The 15,964-nt window shown below is 42.0% G+C and overlaps 1 protein-coding gene across 1 annotated transcript in view; it reads right to left on the bottom strand.

Annotated features, from left to right (window-relative positions):
* Window positions 1-1,561: 1,561 nt before the first annotated feature.
* Window positions 1,562-15,964, bottom strand: part of CUL4B (cullin 4B) — a 117,516-nt gene continuing 103,113 nt past the window's right edge. Inside the window, exons 18-21 of the mRNA XM_030210525.1 lie at window positions 15,790-15,895; window positions 15,539-15,711; window positions 8,548-8,700; window positions 1,562-4,385 (exon numbers count right to left, since the gene is read on the bottom strand). Of these exons, the coding sequence (XP_030066385.1) occupies window positions 4,290-4,385; window positions 8,548-8,700; window positions 15,539-15,711; window positions 15,790-15,895 (528 nt within the window). The 3' untranslated portion in view covers window positions 1,562-4,289. The remainder of the gene's footprint in view (window positions 4,386-8,547; window positions 8,701-15,538; window positions 15,712-15,789; window positions 15,896-15,964) is intronic.

Raw genomic sequence — 15,964 nt, 5'->3', positions numbered from 1 at the left:
AACCTTTGGGGGCATGTCCAGAAAAATAGCTGCAGTGAAATCAAATGTCTTGATTTTAAACAAAAATCACCCAGCAAGGTGCCTGAGGCCTACGAGGACCTAGGTCCACAGAAAATAAAAGGAACTTTAGAAGTGCTGAATAACCCAACTAGGAAGAAACTACCAGGTGAAAAGGCACCACATGATGGGTCTTACATACTGCAACACTATGGAAGAAAAAACAAAGAAACGTCACAGAAATAAGATGCAAGCTGAAGAGGAAAAATGTCTGTCTTGATCCATAGAAGAACAAAGACCAAGTTGGTCCTGTGTGACAGGGACAGGAGGGAAGAAGTGCACATGTGCAGTAAGACACTGCTGAATGCTTCTAGAAGATATGTTGGGTAGCATTCCTGCACAGGTTTTGTCAGATTACATCATTCAAATGAAAGAATATCTTTATCCTGCTTGTCCTCAGAAAATACTATAATTTACTTGTGTTTAAAAAAAAAAATTTTAAGCTATCTAGGCACGAGCATTTCTGCCAACTGTATGGCTGATTCAAAGTAGTCACACCTAAATATACATGCATATTTGTCTTGCTACGCTAACATGCTAAAAAAAGGAAAAGTAGGCTCCTACTTTCTTTCATAGAATAGGCCCCAAATAGGTGCCTCATTGGGTGGTATATCAAATCCTATCCCCTTTTCTAAAAACAGGCACACTCAAGAGAATTATTCTCAGACGTGGAAATAGGTAGGAAAATGTGGGATACAAATGCAATAAATAAATAAGTTTTTCAAAATTACCCTCTTATAAAAGTAGTATTTGCTACTTTTCCTACCTAGGTATATTAAAAAATTACACAGGTTTAGCAACACAAAAAAATGTTTTAATATTTATTAAAGGACACAAAATACCTAGTTAACACTCTTTCACTCTTAAGGGGACACGTATTTACATTATTTACCAACTTTGAAAGACACTGTATCCATTCCATATTTGTTAAACATTAAAAACATGTCACCTTACGTCTTTAAAAAGGATGCAATGCAGTAACATCCTTTTCTTGCGAATCCGCATTATCTAACATTTTGATACAGTGAACAAGCACAAGTTCTTACATTCTATTAGCCAAGTGAAAAGATTGTTAGTTTCCCACTTCAGATGGGTTTCAGAAGACTTGTTATAAAAAGTATATTACATTTTTGAATGCTGCTGTACTCTGTTAGTGTAACTCAAATGAAAACCTTCCTAGATTTGGATCTTAAATTACAGCACATCGGGCTTAGGTTCATGGCAAAGGCACACATATAAAACATTTAAAACTGAGTATCAAGGAAATGGATGTTAATGTTAAATATTTAAACAAAAAAAAAAAAAAAAAAAAGATACAGTGTAATAAAGTAATCCACAGCAATCTGATCAAAATGTAATTCCCACTCCTGGCTCTCCTTGAACCCACAAAACCTGTAACTTCTGAAATTATTTACTCATTTCTATTTTTTTTTGCCGATTATAATTGACTAGGTTTACTTTGGCACCCTGGTGGAAGCTTTTAGCAAAACAATGTTTTCAACACTTTTTAAACCAATTGCAGCAATAAATAAGTAACTTTCATCCAAGATAACGCCAGCCACATATGGGCTTAGTGTAAAAATAACAGGATGCAATTCTAAAATAAGAAAAAAATGCACAGTTGCTGTAAACTGCATGCAATATCCATGCTTAAAAGTGCATGGACAAATGATTAAAAATTCTTTCAACAAAGATTACTGGATCGGCTAGTAAGTCTAGCATATGGTTACAGCACAGCTGTGCAGATTCAGAATCCAATTCATTTCTTTTTGGGACTCACTCTAACACAGCAAGTCATTTACATTTCCTAGGCTCTATGTTCTTAGGGTAGGGGTTTTCAAGAACCTGTAAACACCTCTGTTTTTTAGCATATCAAATATATAAGGCTTACTTCTCATGAAACCTCACGCTACACATCCTGAAAAACAGATCTATCATGGGCAAGTATTGTAGCGAGAGACTAAATGAAAGGATATTCTGGGCTCAAATTGCTCGGGGCAGAGACACTGAAAACTGCCAATGTACCTGGGGCAATCCCAAGTACAATGGTAACACTACATATATATGAGGTACATGAATCAGGTTCTGGGCCAAACTATGGGATGCAGAGAAGTGAGTTCAACTCTGACCCTTTAACTGCCAGGCTTATGGATCTTTTGTTAGCAAAATCATATCACTCACCTCTACTCCTTCCTCACACCAAGACAAGGACTACAAGGAGGCCAACCATTTACATTTGTTTGTGAGGCAAAAGTCCTGGGGAGACTAGATCTTGAAAACAGCATTGGAAGAGAGGGGAAGTACCCAAGGATGTGGTGACAACAGTAAGAGAGCTACAGTTTTGGTAAAATATAATGAATACACAACTATTCTTGAACTGAGGAGGAAGTTTATAAATAGGGTGACATCTACCACCCAGGAATTGTGCCAGCTCCTATAATAGGTTTATGAGGTGTGGTATCCGTTACAGGTTACAATCAAGGAATTTTACTGGTATGTAGGGAAGAACTGAGACCATGTAGTTTCATGTATAAAAAGAAGAGGGACCACCTTTGTCATCATTTTTTCTACTTGTAGGACTAGAAAAAAAACTGCCTAGTCATTGCCATTTAGCTAGAAGACTGGTTCAGGATTTCAAGTTTGCACAAGAATGTTATTTTTTCATTGTATCTAAAACACAAATACCATTGGCACCTGTGAATTTTTCAGCTAGCCCTCAACATGGAATCCATGGAATGCATATGAAAAGGAAAAGTGTGATGGCAAGATTCAGGTCCTCCATATTGGTTTAGTGAACATCTTTAAGAAAACTCCCACCTTAAAAGTCCATAAAACCTAATATTAATTTTATGCCTATCATACACCACCAAGACTTAGTTAAACCTACAGTGTACAATGTTTGCTAAATTTTGCTTATTCCCAGAGATTTCTTGCCAAACAGCTTAAAATTAGAATTTAACTCCCTAGTATTCACTCTGACAATGCTGACCTCATAATATAAGCCTGAAATAAGATAGCTGGCTCAAAAAATATTATTCAACTATGCCCCTTGTGAAAAGGGTATTAAGGCAAGTCAATCACATGTACATTTGCTGCGGTGGTACAGAGATAACTTATTTGAAGGCTCTTTAAGGTTTCCCAGAGCCCATCTCGAGATAGGTCCTTAAATAAAGAAATCAAAGATGTCCTAACACATTCCAAACAGTAAGAGTTTAAACAGCTTTATGTCAAACAGACATCTGAAAAACAAAGCTCCACCATAGCTATGAGTTTTGATGATGTAGTGTTCTTTCAAGATTTGCACAGCAGATTTGCAGATCAGACAGCATGCATGCTCTATTTCAGGTTGCTTCTTGTTGACTCTTAGGGCAATGTGGGACGGAACTCAGCAGGAGGGTGGGAGAAGAGCATTGTAACAGAAATGTTTTATTTGCTTGGTTAAAACCTGTCTGTTTTGATCAATTTACTTAAACTGAAATTTTGTCAAGCATACAAAGCTAAATACTTAAATTTGAAGTATCAGTTCAAGTCATTCAAGATACAATCTTCACCTTGAAGTTGGAAAGAAGACAGTCTATACAATTAAATTATTTCTTATGTAAGCATATTCTGTAAAAGCCCTTATTACAAATATTTGTCTTGGAACTTAGGCTCTTGCTTTTTTCATATTATATATATATCTCAGAATGTGCATTTTGTGCTACTCCAGCATCATCACCGACGCCAACTCTTCGGATTTTTCCAGAGGAAGGTACCAAAGTTGGACAAGAACAAGATCTTCCATTTGCTTTAATACAGCCAAACATTCGGCACAGTAAACAGTTGCATGCAGTTTAAGCTTTTTTATTTTAAAAATGCCATTCTGGCAAAAGTTAAACATTTGCAGTCTAACTGTGGTGTGAAAAAAAAAGAAAAAGAAAAGAAAATTAGCAGAATTTGCCATATTTGGAGGACATCTTCGTGGAGACAAATGAAATGGTGGGCATGGTATTTTTTTTGATTGCTTTCTGCGCGTCATACTAAACATGCAAAGAGTTCAACAGCATTCTTTCTAAATGTAAATAGTACTCTTTAAATGGGCATGGAACCACTGAAAAGTTCACGCGATTACAGCTTTCATTCAGTCTGTTATCGGTGGTATAAAAGAAGTCAATTAATGGGATCAACAGGCTAGTTTATCCACTGGCAATTCAATATGACACCAAGTGCTCAGCAAACAAAGGCCAACATTTTTATGCAACATAGTTGTACTGGTTTGGATTTTCTTTGTCTCTTTCCATGTAGTCTCTGTCAATTAAGGATTCTATTCTCTTCTTAAGGTCAGCAGGCTGGAAAACAATACCAACAGTCAATGCACTAGTATTCTGCTTTTGCTACCAGCAACAAATATGTTTGATCACCATCTCACACTGCCATCATCTTAGTGCAGTGCTTCTCAACCCAGTCCTCGGGACACACCAAGCCACTCTGGTTTTTATGATATCCACAATGATAGTGCTTGAGAAATGTGCACGCACTGCCTCCATTGTGTGTGAATTGATCTCATGCATATTTATTATGGGTATCCTGAAAACCTGATGGGACACACCAAGCCAGAGGATTGGGATGAGAACACCTGCCTTAGTGGATTAAATGCACAACATTAAGCATAATACCCACTACTCCAAATAGCAATATTCACATATAATGCCACTGGGTTAGGTCTAAGCCTGAATTTTCAGTCTGACTGGGTTTTCTAATGATGCATTTTATCCTAGTTTAAAGAAACTATCACCTTGTTGGGGCTAGTTGGAGGGTCAAGTGACAGTGCTTTGAGAAACCATGCGAGAGATTGAAGTGTGTTTATTTCTTCAACTGCTATGCCAATCAGACCTCAAAGTGGTTGGGTTTTGGCTTTCTGGACCAGACAAAAACATCCGTGTTTGTTGTGGCATGCCTGGTGCTTTTTCACATCTTTAAAGCAATATTTTTATTTATTTGTTACATTTGTATCCCACATTCTCCCACATATTTGCAGGCTCAATGTGGCTTACATAATACCGTGAAGGCATTCGCCAATTCCGGTACGGGATTGTTACAAATATGGAAACACCACATACTTGAGGCTTTATTTTTTTTTTTTTTAATACATATTAATCATACCCTCCCACAAAAATGTTTCCAAAAGGACAACTCCAAGGAACATCTCAGCTGGGCACAAATAATTTTAGAAAAAGTATAACACTGGCAAAGAAGTGGAGGAGTAGCCTAATGGTCAGTACAGCAGGCTTTGATCCTGGCAACCTAGGTTAGATTCCTACTGCAGCTCCTTGTAACCTTAGGCAAGTCACTTAGCCTTCCATTGCCCCAGGTACAAAAACTTAGCTCTCTAGGGACAGAGAACGTACCTGCATATAATGTGTACAGTGCTGCGTACATCTAGTAGTGCTACATAAATGATTAGTAGTAAAGAAGTAAAGCTGTACAGAAAATGCCTCCTGGGGGCAGAGGAGGAGACTTTTACTAGAGCTATATATAGCACTATATACTCTTCAAAAGAAAAAATGAGTAAGACAATTTCTGCAGTTATCTTGGCGGTAAATAAAAAAGCCTTTCAATTAAAATACATATCTGTAGAAAGATTAATTGTTGACATTCAGGATTATTCAAATTGGTGGGCTTTTAGCCTAGATTTAAAGACGGCCAGAGATGGTGCTTGATGTACCGACTCAGGACGTCTATTCCAGGCATTTGGTGCAGCAAGATAAAAGGAACAGAGTTGGCAGTAAAGAAGAAGGGTACAGATAAAAGAGATTTACCCAATGAACAGAGTTCCTGGGGAGGAGTGTAAGGAGAGGAGAGGTACTGAGTAGCTGCAAAGTGAATGCACTTGTAAGTCAATAAGAGGAGTTTGAACTGTATGTGGAAACGGTTAGGGAGCCAATGAAGTAACTTGAGGAGAGGGCTATTATGAGCATAGTGACACCGGCGGAATATAAGTTGTGCAGCAGAATTTTGAACTGATTGAAGGGGAGATGGCTTAGTGGAAGACCTGTGAGAAGCAAGTTGAAATAGTCTACGCAAGAGGCAATAAGAGTGTGGATAAGTGTTTTGGTAGTGTGCTCAGGATGGATTTTGGTGATATTACAGAGAAAGAAATGACAAGTTTTAGCAGTTTGTTGAAGATGGAGAGAGATGGAGAGAGAGAGAGAGAGAGAGATCAAATATGAGCCCAGGGTTATGAGCTGATGAGAGCGGGAGGATGAGAGCAAATCCACAGAGACGGAGAATGGGGGAAGAGGAGAGGCGAGTTTAGGGGGAAAGATAAGCTTAGTCTTGGTCATGTTTACTTTCAGCTGTATGACTGCAGACCGAATACTAATTAAATAAATATTTACACTGCCATATCCAGGCTATTGTGAGTTTCAGTATGTCTGTTACGCATGCTCCACACATGCACCCACACCTGATCATACTGCCAACCACATGCACAAAGTACATTAACTAACATGGTAAAATATCTTCAAATTTCTTTGAGAGCCATATAATCCTCTTCTGCTGAATATAACAAGTCTTCAACTACCCACTGGAAAGGCGTGAGCTAAATACTAAAATAATGTACTCTGAGACTAATGCAACAAAGACCCATATTCCACCCATATAGATTAAAAAATTTTTTTTTTTAATAGTAGCACAATCTAAACTTTCATTTACAGAAAAACCATGTAAGTAACACTTGATCGCATTCTACTAGAAATTGTCTCATTTTGGGTACGAGAGAAAGGAATAGTTAAGTTTACTTTCTGCAGTAAGACACTTAGGATATATTCAAATCAAATGATTTTATTCTGAATTCTCTGCCCATGTAGATTCTATGCAGTTATTTTCAACTGCATTGTCTTGAAATGAGTCTATAAAAAGCAAAGAAATTTAGATCCACCTTTGAAATTTCTTCTTTTACCTCATTTATGTAACTGGATCTTTTTAATCCAAATGTTCCTATTCTATATTTTTACAGAATTCTGATGTTATTTATCATGTGCCACTGGGAAAGCTAAATTGATTTTAATCTAATCTGGTTGCTTCTAACCCGCTTAATCCCCAAATATTGGTCCAACACGGTTTACATACAAATAAAGTTACATTAAGAGGGTTATGAATAAGAAATTAATGACCCTTGCAAATATTTTCCAAAAAGATGCATTTTCCAAAGCTTCCTAAAAAGTGTTTAGGATGTTTGGAATTTTACATGTGGTGGTAAAACTGTTCCAAACCTGTACTGCTTGAAAGAGAAAAGAGAACTCCAAAATTTGTTTCACAGACACACATTTGAAGGAAGGAAAATTCAATAAATTACTCACAGGATCTATAAGTAGATCATTTCGGATTCAAAAATATGACATGGCTAAGATGTATAGGAGCAAAGCCATACAAAATTTTAAATATAAAACCACATAATTTGAACTCCATGCAGGCATGAGCCAGTGTAAGGAGACAAATAGATTAACATGAGAAAAGTTTGTAAGTTTGATGTATAGGAGCAAAGCCATACAAAATTTTAAATATAAAAACACATAATTTGAACTCCATGCAGGCACGAGCCAGTGTAAGGAGACAAATAGATTAACATGAGAAAATTGTGTAAGTTTGAATTTAAGTCTGGCCAACACTTCTCCTTTTAGTGTTGTATGGTGGAGCCTGTGGGGTGCAGGGGTGGGGAAGGGAGGATGGGGTGTCGTTGTATGGGAGTCCTTATTACAAAACATGCCGTTGGCTCTTGTTTAGACCAAAGGAGAGGGTCTTTATTTTGCTGGTTAATCTGATGTCACTTTGATGTTCTTTCCCCTTTTTTTGTTTCTTTTTCTTATTGTCGTTTGGGTTGTTCTTGACAACGTAGCCATTATTTGTATTAGTACGGTGCTTTACATTATGCTATTGTTAAGATATTTAAAAAAAAATTGGAGCTTCTTGTAATTGTTAGTTGATAATCCAGCATAAACAGCATTGCAATAATCTAACTGTGGTAGAATTACTTGCTGAGTTAAAATAGCAAAGCTTTTCTCATCAAATAGGCTCTAATGGCTTTAAAATATATATGAGTAAAGAAAATCTTTTTATATAAACTGTTTATCTGAAGATCAAAAGAATTATCCAGGATTACACCTAGAATCTTCGGTGATGATTTAACAGTCAAGGCATCATCAAAAAGCAGAGAAACTGAATCAGGGCCAGGGTTTAAAAAAAAAAAAATTGCACTCAGTGTGCCAAATGTTCCTGCCTACTGTGCTACCACCAATGTCACTTGATCTCTGGTCTCCACTGTCCCTTGCTCTGCCACTTATGCCTGTAATCTGTGAGCTATCTTACACCAGCACAGTCTACCACTGAGGAGCCTAGGCTTTATGATAAAACTAGACCTAAAAAGGTGTAAATCCTCCACATAAATATACTTTTATTAACCTAAAAAGACAGTTAATTCCTAAGGCATCAGGAAAAAAAAAAACAACCCACCTTTACTGGGAATTTAAGCTGGTTGTAAACTTCTGACACAAGAAGATTGTGACTAAGGGTCTTCCTCATCTTCATAATTCGTACTATTGCTGCATCAATCTGATATTGTCTGTCTTGGAATACTCGCTCTGTAGTGCTAGTTTGCTCTTCCACCTGGTTAAGTGCAACATAACATTCATAATGAATAAAATTTGAAAACCTGCAGTCAACATTCTTCAAATATAGAAAAACTTCAGACTGCTCTATATGTTATGGGACTGGGGGGGGGGGGGGGGGGGGGGGGTAGTTGTCCTTTGGTTAACACCCAGTGGTGCCATTTCTGCAACATAAGGAAAAACGAGTTCTTACCTGATAATTTTCTTTCCATTAGTCCCAACATATCAACCCAGATACTTGCGGATTATGTGCATCTAGCAGCAGGTGGTGATAGAACGTCAGAGCTCTACCATATAGCCTCCTGTGCAGCAGCCTTATTTCAATTATTTTCGATAAAGCAGTAAAGATAGAACAAAGAATGCGGAAATCTCCTGCCTCCAAAAAGACGGATTCACAGGAACCACCTTACCCTCCCCCACAGTGCCAATTTTTTTTTTTAATGTAAACGGTGTCTGAAACAAACTCAGCTAAGAATTCCAAAGAGCAACAACTCGTATACACAGGCTGAAGGGACAAGAGTTGCCAATCCCAATAATCTGGGTGGGCCTCTGGATTCATCTGTTGGAGCCAATGGAAAGAAAATTAACAGGTAAGAACTAATTTTTCCTTTGATGTCATCCCACAGATCAATCCAGAGACTTGCGGAATGTAACAAAGCAGCCCTCAAGTAGGATGGGACCTGGTGATCCCTGCCACAAGGACCGAGGACCCGAAGGCCGAATCACTGCGGGTCAACAAGTCCAATCTGAAATGCTTCAGAAAAGGACCTGGTGATCCCTGCCGCAAGGTCTGAGGACCCGAAGGCTGAATCAATGCGGGTCAACAAGTCCAATCTGAAATGTTTCAGAAAAGGTGCGTGCAGAGACCCAAGTCACCAATCTTGAAAACTTATCAACAGAGATAGACTGACTCTGCAGAGGAAATGTTCTGGTGGAATGAGCTTTAAGATCCAACGGAGATGATCTGCCCGCAAACAAATGCACTGAGGAAATGGCCTCTTTCAGCCACCTCGCAATGGCAGACTTAGAAGCTTGGTCACCCTTCTTGCCACCCACAAACAGAACATAAAGATGGCACAATAAGTACATAAGAATAGCCATATTAGGTCAGACCAATGGTCCATCTAGCTCAGTATCCTGCATCCTACAGTGGCCAATCCAAGTCACAAGTACCTGGCAGAAACCCAATTAGTAGCAACATTCCATGCCACCAATCCAAGGGCAAGCAATGGCTTCTCCATGTCTGTCTCAATAGCAGACTATGGACATTTCCTCCAGGAACTTGTCCAAACCTTTTTTAAACCCAGATATGCTAACCACTGTTAGTACATCCTCTGGCAAAGAGTTCCAGAGCTTAACTACTCGTTGAGTGAAAAACATGTCCTCCTATTTGTTTTAAAAGTATTTCCATGTAACTTCATTGAGTGTCCCCTAGTCTTTGAACTTTTTGAAAGAATACAAAAAATTGATTCACTTGTACTTGTTCCACACCCCTCAGGATTTTGTAGATCTCAATCATATCCCCCCTCAGCCATCTCTTTTCCAAGCTGAAGAGCCCTAACCTCTTTAGCCTTTCCTCATATGAGAGGAGTTCCATTCCCTTTATCATTTTGGTCGCTCTTCTTTGAACTTTTTCTAATTCTGCTATATCTTTTTTGAGATACGGCAACCAGAACTGAATGCAATATTCAAGGTGAGGTTGCACCATGGAGCGATACAGATGCATTATAGTATGCTCGGTCTTATTTACCATCCCTTTTCTAATAATTCCTAGTATCCTGTTTGCTTTTTTGGCCGCCACTGCACACTGGGTAGAAGATTTCAGCATATTATCTACACCACCACCTATATCTTTTTCTTGGATGCTGACCTCCAAGGCAGACACTAGCATCAGGTAACTATGACAGCATATAAGCAATTTAAATAAATGAATATGCAGTGAATACATTTCTCTCCCTTTCTACCAGCCTTTCATTTCTGTGTATCCTTATTTGTTTCCGTAATGTGTTGCTAGTTCTATAGAGAACGTTATCACTTTGCTCCATCTGAACTCATTGGTTACCTCCACGTACTTGATAAGGATTCTGCAAATGTTCAAGCACTGAAGGCGACGGAACTCCACCAGGTAATTTCCTAGCGAAAGGCAGGCAGAGACACAGCCAATTTAAATGGAAAGCGGAGACCACCTTTGGCAAGAAGGAACCGCCCTGATCATGACCCCCGCTTCAGTAAAGCAAAGGAACAGATCCTGGCACTAAAAGGCCTGCAATTCTGACATCCATCTAGTACTCGAGAGACTGAGTTGGGGGTCAGATGGCTTTTGTCAAAGTTGATCACCCAACTGAACGGCTGAAGGAAGCCGACCACTCTGGACATGGCCCACACACTCTTCTGTTGCGAAGATGCGCTGATGAGCTAATTGTCCAGGTAAGGATGGACCTGGATGGCCACCCGATGAAGAAAGGCTGTGGCTATCATCATCACCTTGGAAAAGGTTTTGGGGGCTGTCAAAAGTCCAAGAGGCAGATGCAGCAACCAAACGTAAAAAAATCTAAATCGTTAAAGTCCCTAACGATTTTAAAATAACGAAAAATGCACAAAAAAAAAAAGTCACACATGCTGAGATCGGTAGTGAAACGTACAATGTATCAAAGAATCACAATACACATCGTTAATCGGCCCCCAAATCATGCGCAGAGCAGCCAAGCGTTATGTTAGCTGCTCTGCGCATGCCACAAACAGTCAAAACACAGTCAAATCGCAAGCACATGGCTCCCAAATAAAAACAAAAATAAAAAAAAAGGGTCGGGAGGGGGCAAGGGCGCTCATCAGGAGCGTCCTGTACGGACGGCCTTGCCCCCTTGCCCCCCCCCCCGCTGCTCCCCACTTTCCGCCGCTCCCCCCACCCCGAAAAAGCAAACTTCTAGAAGCCCCTGCCCCCCTCCCTTCCTCACTACTCTCTCACCTCAGCTCCGCCTCCCAACATCCTCCGTCCGTGCCCCGCCCCCTTTTGGGGTCGCCGCCGCCATTCCCCTCCTCCATCGGGCCCCCCTTCCTCTTACCGGGCCCGTGCAGCGCCTCTCTCCTCTGTCCGAAGGCGCTGCACGGGCAAGAAGAAAGCTGAATCAGCTGATGCCTGCCTTCGCGATGGCGCGTCTTTCTCCTGCTGCGCCCGCCCCTGTCTGACGTCAGTAACCTACGTAGGTTACTGACGTCAGACAGGGGCGGGCCCAGGAGGAGAAAGACGCTCTATTGAAGCTAGGCGAAGGCAGGCATCAGCTGATTCAGCTTTCTTCTTGCCCGTGCAGCGCCTTCGGACAGAGGAGAGAGGCGCTGCACGGGCCCGGTAAGAGGAAGGGGGGCCCGATGGAGGAGGGGAATGGCGGCGGCGACCCCAAAAGGGGGCGGGGCACGGACGGAGGATGTCGGGAGGCGGAGCTGAGGTGAGAGAGTAGTGAGGAAGGGAGGGGGGCAGGGGCTTCTAGAAGTTTGCTTTTTCGGGGTGGGGGGAGCGGCGGAAAGTGGGGAGCAGCGGGGGGGGGGGGGCAAGGCCGTCCGTACAGGACGCTCCTGATGAGCGCCCTTGCCCCCTCCCGATCCTTTTTTTATTTTTATTTTTTTATGTGTTTTCTGAGGTCCTTTGGACCAATCACAGCGCTTTTAGCTCTGCTAATGCGCTGGGATTGGCTCAAAGTTTGTTTATTTTTTCACTTAACACTTTTTCCTGGCACAGAGCTGTCCTAACGAGAGGTCCAGACCTCTCGTTAGTTTTCCTGCCTTTTTCCTGCGTAAAGGCAATCGGAAAAGGTTAGTGCATGTCGTTTCAATGGGGTTTTCACACTAATTGCTCATCTCCATTCCGTTTTCGTTAGCTGCTGGCTTCCTCGGTAAAAGCCCTTTGATGCATGCAACGGATCAAATTTTCCTCGTTGGAGAGTCATTAAAGGCTCATTTAGCTTTAGTGCATCTGCCTCCACATGGCATCACCCAGAACTGCAAGTGTCTCCAGAGCACCGAGAAGCTAAGGAAACGCTGATGGGGAAGCCAAACTGGAATGTGGAAATACATCTTCTTGAAATTCAGAAAGTAAGAAACTCTCCGGACCAAACATACACAATAACAGAGCGCAAGGTTTCCATTCTAAAGTGCCGGACCTTAGGGCTTTGTTGAGGTGCTTGAGATCTAGAACAAGGCGGAAGGAGCTGTCCTTCTTCAGAACCACAAAATAAATAGAATGCCCTTGTCCTTCTTCTGAGATCAGCATCGCCTGCATGGCTCCCAATCGCAATAGGTCACTCAGAATGGACTTACCTCCAGCACTTTGCCAGGCACCTTGTATGGGGCCTCCATATAAAAATCTGTGAGCGGACGAGCAAATTCCAACTTGACCCACTGGTCTGTTGTAACTTTGGCCCATTCCCCGAGAAAGACACCCAGCCACCCTCTTATGTGGAATTCTGAGGAATGGACATGCACCCATCACAGAGGCACGGGCAGCTGGAGCAGCCTAGGAGGCGGCGGCGGCTGGGGGACATCCATCACCCCAAAAGGACCGTTGCCTTTGCTGGAAGCAGGGCCTTTCAAAGGATCCTGATTTTCCCAGCCTATACCGCTTAGCCTCTTGAAACTGTTCTGTGCCGAGAGGCCCTGAATAGCGTCTTACATTTGTCCTCCAGCAAAACGATGGCCTTTGTTAAAGATCTGGAGGATTTCAATCGTCTCACAATCTCCTCCCAAAAGGAATTTCCCATGAAAGCGCAGAAGTTCCAGCCTGGATTTAGAGGCTGCATCCGCAGCCCAATGCCTAAACCAAAGTCACCACCTCGCCATCACTGCCAAGGATAGGAAACGCACACTGTGGCCTGCAAACATAAGGCAGCTACCTCAAATGGCAATTTAAGAGAGAACTCCAATTTCCTATCCTAAACATCTCTGAGAGCTGTTCCACCTTCCATATGCAGCAAAGACTTCTTGGTTACTGGTAGCCGTAAGGACTGCAATTACCCTGAAAGGAGAGGGTACAGCTGGCCATGGCCCTGGCCACTCTCAAAGCCAGCATCAGGGGTATACCACTGCACAGAAATAAGAATTCGCACTGTTGCAAATACAGAAAAGGTTTTATGCAGCTTCTTGGTGCTCAACATCATGGGGTGTGAGGTAGCCTCCGAGCTGAAGGGTTCAAGGGAAGAAATATTTAATACCTCCAAAGCCTCCGTGATCAAGGCAGCCCCTGTGTCATCCTATCCTTGGAGGGAAGCACCCCCTCCTCCAAAGGGTCCAAAAGATAATGGCAGGAGGCACCAGAGAGGGGAACACTGAACCCATGGTCTGAAGCTAAAGAAACCTCATTAACTTCTCTCTGAACCTTCAAGTGTGCCCTTTCGGACTGTTGCTCAGCCAAGCCCACCAGGGGAGCTGGGCAGCCAGAGGACGCTTCAGCAAAAAGGCCTTGTGCATTTAACAGCACAAACTCCAAAGGAGAATGGAGTATCTGCCAAATCTGGACCCCTCCTCCTCAAAACTGGCAATTCATCCCCTTGAGAGCCAGCCACGGGGGAAACTGCTGCAGCAGCAGTGGAAGCAGCTAACAGTCCCGATGAAGCACGGCGTGCGGGCGCTTCAAAAATGGTAGTTGCATGGGTCGCAGGGACTGCGTAGCCCACCAAAAGCTCAGTGTTCCTGCTGTTGAGGCTGGAGATGGCTGCATGCCAAAGATCAGTGAGCGGGGGATGGAACAGGCGCAAGAACATGTGGCACACATCAGATGCTGCTCATCGGCTCCCATATAAGGAACACTGTCGATTCAGTAAGGGCAGCAAAAATTACTTAAGAGGCACTGAGAAATTAAAAGGCACTTACAGTGAGGACCTTTCAAGCTAAGTCATTGGCTCACTCAGTTCACCCAAACAGCAAATGACAGCATTGCTTGCTCCTTTGAAGTGTCTGACTTCTTTTTGGCAAAACCTCTTGAAGAGACAGATTTTCCACATCAGGGAAATAATTAAATGTCAAAACACTAAAGGAGAGCAAGGATATAGGGGAGGCGGGTGGGGAGGGTTCTGGTGCCACCAGGTGTACCAAGGAGATCAGTCACGACACTCTCCAAAACCCCCAGGCTCGACGACTGCAACTAAGGGACAGGCCAGGAGCAAGCTCCAAAGGATACGTCTATCCACCTGGTGAGACAGAGAGAATACAGGAAATCAGGCTGCTGCACAGGAGGCTATATGGCATAGCTCTGGCTTCTATCTCCACCTCCTGGTAGATGGCCATAACTCGCAAGTCTCTGGATTGACTAGTTATTCCAACTTGCTTTAGGTGGCCTTTTCTAGTAATCAGAGCAATGAGATCCCAGCCAGGATCAAACCTGTGATGCAGGTTAACATCTTTCCTACCAAGGATGGTAAAAAGCATTAAGTCACGTCATTCAACTGAACATGTCAGAAAATATTTGTTCCCCAAGCTACAGGAATAGCTCTTGCATTAAATATGCACTGTCAGGCCATCCATCCCAGAGGTGGCTGCAAGCATGGGACATAGGTAGTTTAACTGTACAGGAATTTGGGATGTTACTCTATACTTACTGCCTACCCTTAGCTGGTTTCAGTTTGCTGTTAAGACTCCAGACAGGAGAACAGAAGCAAGCTCTGGTTGTCCATCAGGTACTGCTCAAGTAGACCGTGGTGACCCCTTGCTACCTGGAGTTCAGACATGTCACTCAGCCTGGCATAGGCAGTTTAATGCAACTCCTGAACTAAATCAGATGACTGACGCACACTAATTACTATACTGTCTAGTACAGAAAAACATTCAAAACTACAAGCCAAACCAAATACCGTTTCTTTCATTTGGATCTGATTTATCTTTATCCTGAAGAGCTTGTGCCTGAAGTCATCGTTGCAAGTAAACTTGTCCCCATCTTCCACATCTTTCCCTTTGGGACTTTTACTGAGGACTCGAGCTTTGCCACAAGCTAAAGACTGGAGTGTTCTTCGTAACTCTCCATCCTCTGCAGAACAAATCAACGTGTTAGCATTCCAGTCTGGGATAAAATAAAAATATGTCAAGAGGCGCTTTTTATACAAACCTATTCCTGTAGCCTGTTTTATCTCTTCTAAACTGAACTCTTCTCCTTCATTAAACATAAGCAGCACCAGTGTCTGGAATAGAGAGACCTGTAGCTCCTTCTTGCCCTGTTGGGAGAAAAATTCTTGAATCTCACAAAATGTTCTTTGTACAGGAACAAGATGGCTCTAACCATC

This window comes from Microcaecilia unicolor, chromosome 7 (genome assembly GCF_901765095.1).
Source record: "Microcaecilia unicolor chromosome 7, aMicUni1.1, whole genome shotgun sequence".
Classification (NCBI taxonomy): domain Eukaryota; kingdom Metazoa; phylum Chordata; class Amphibia; order Gymnophiona; family Siphonopidae; genus Microcaecilia; species Microcaecilia unicolor.
This window is presented reverse-complemented; position numbering and strand designations above follow the sequence as displayed.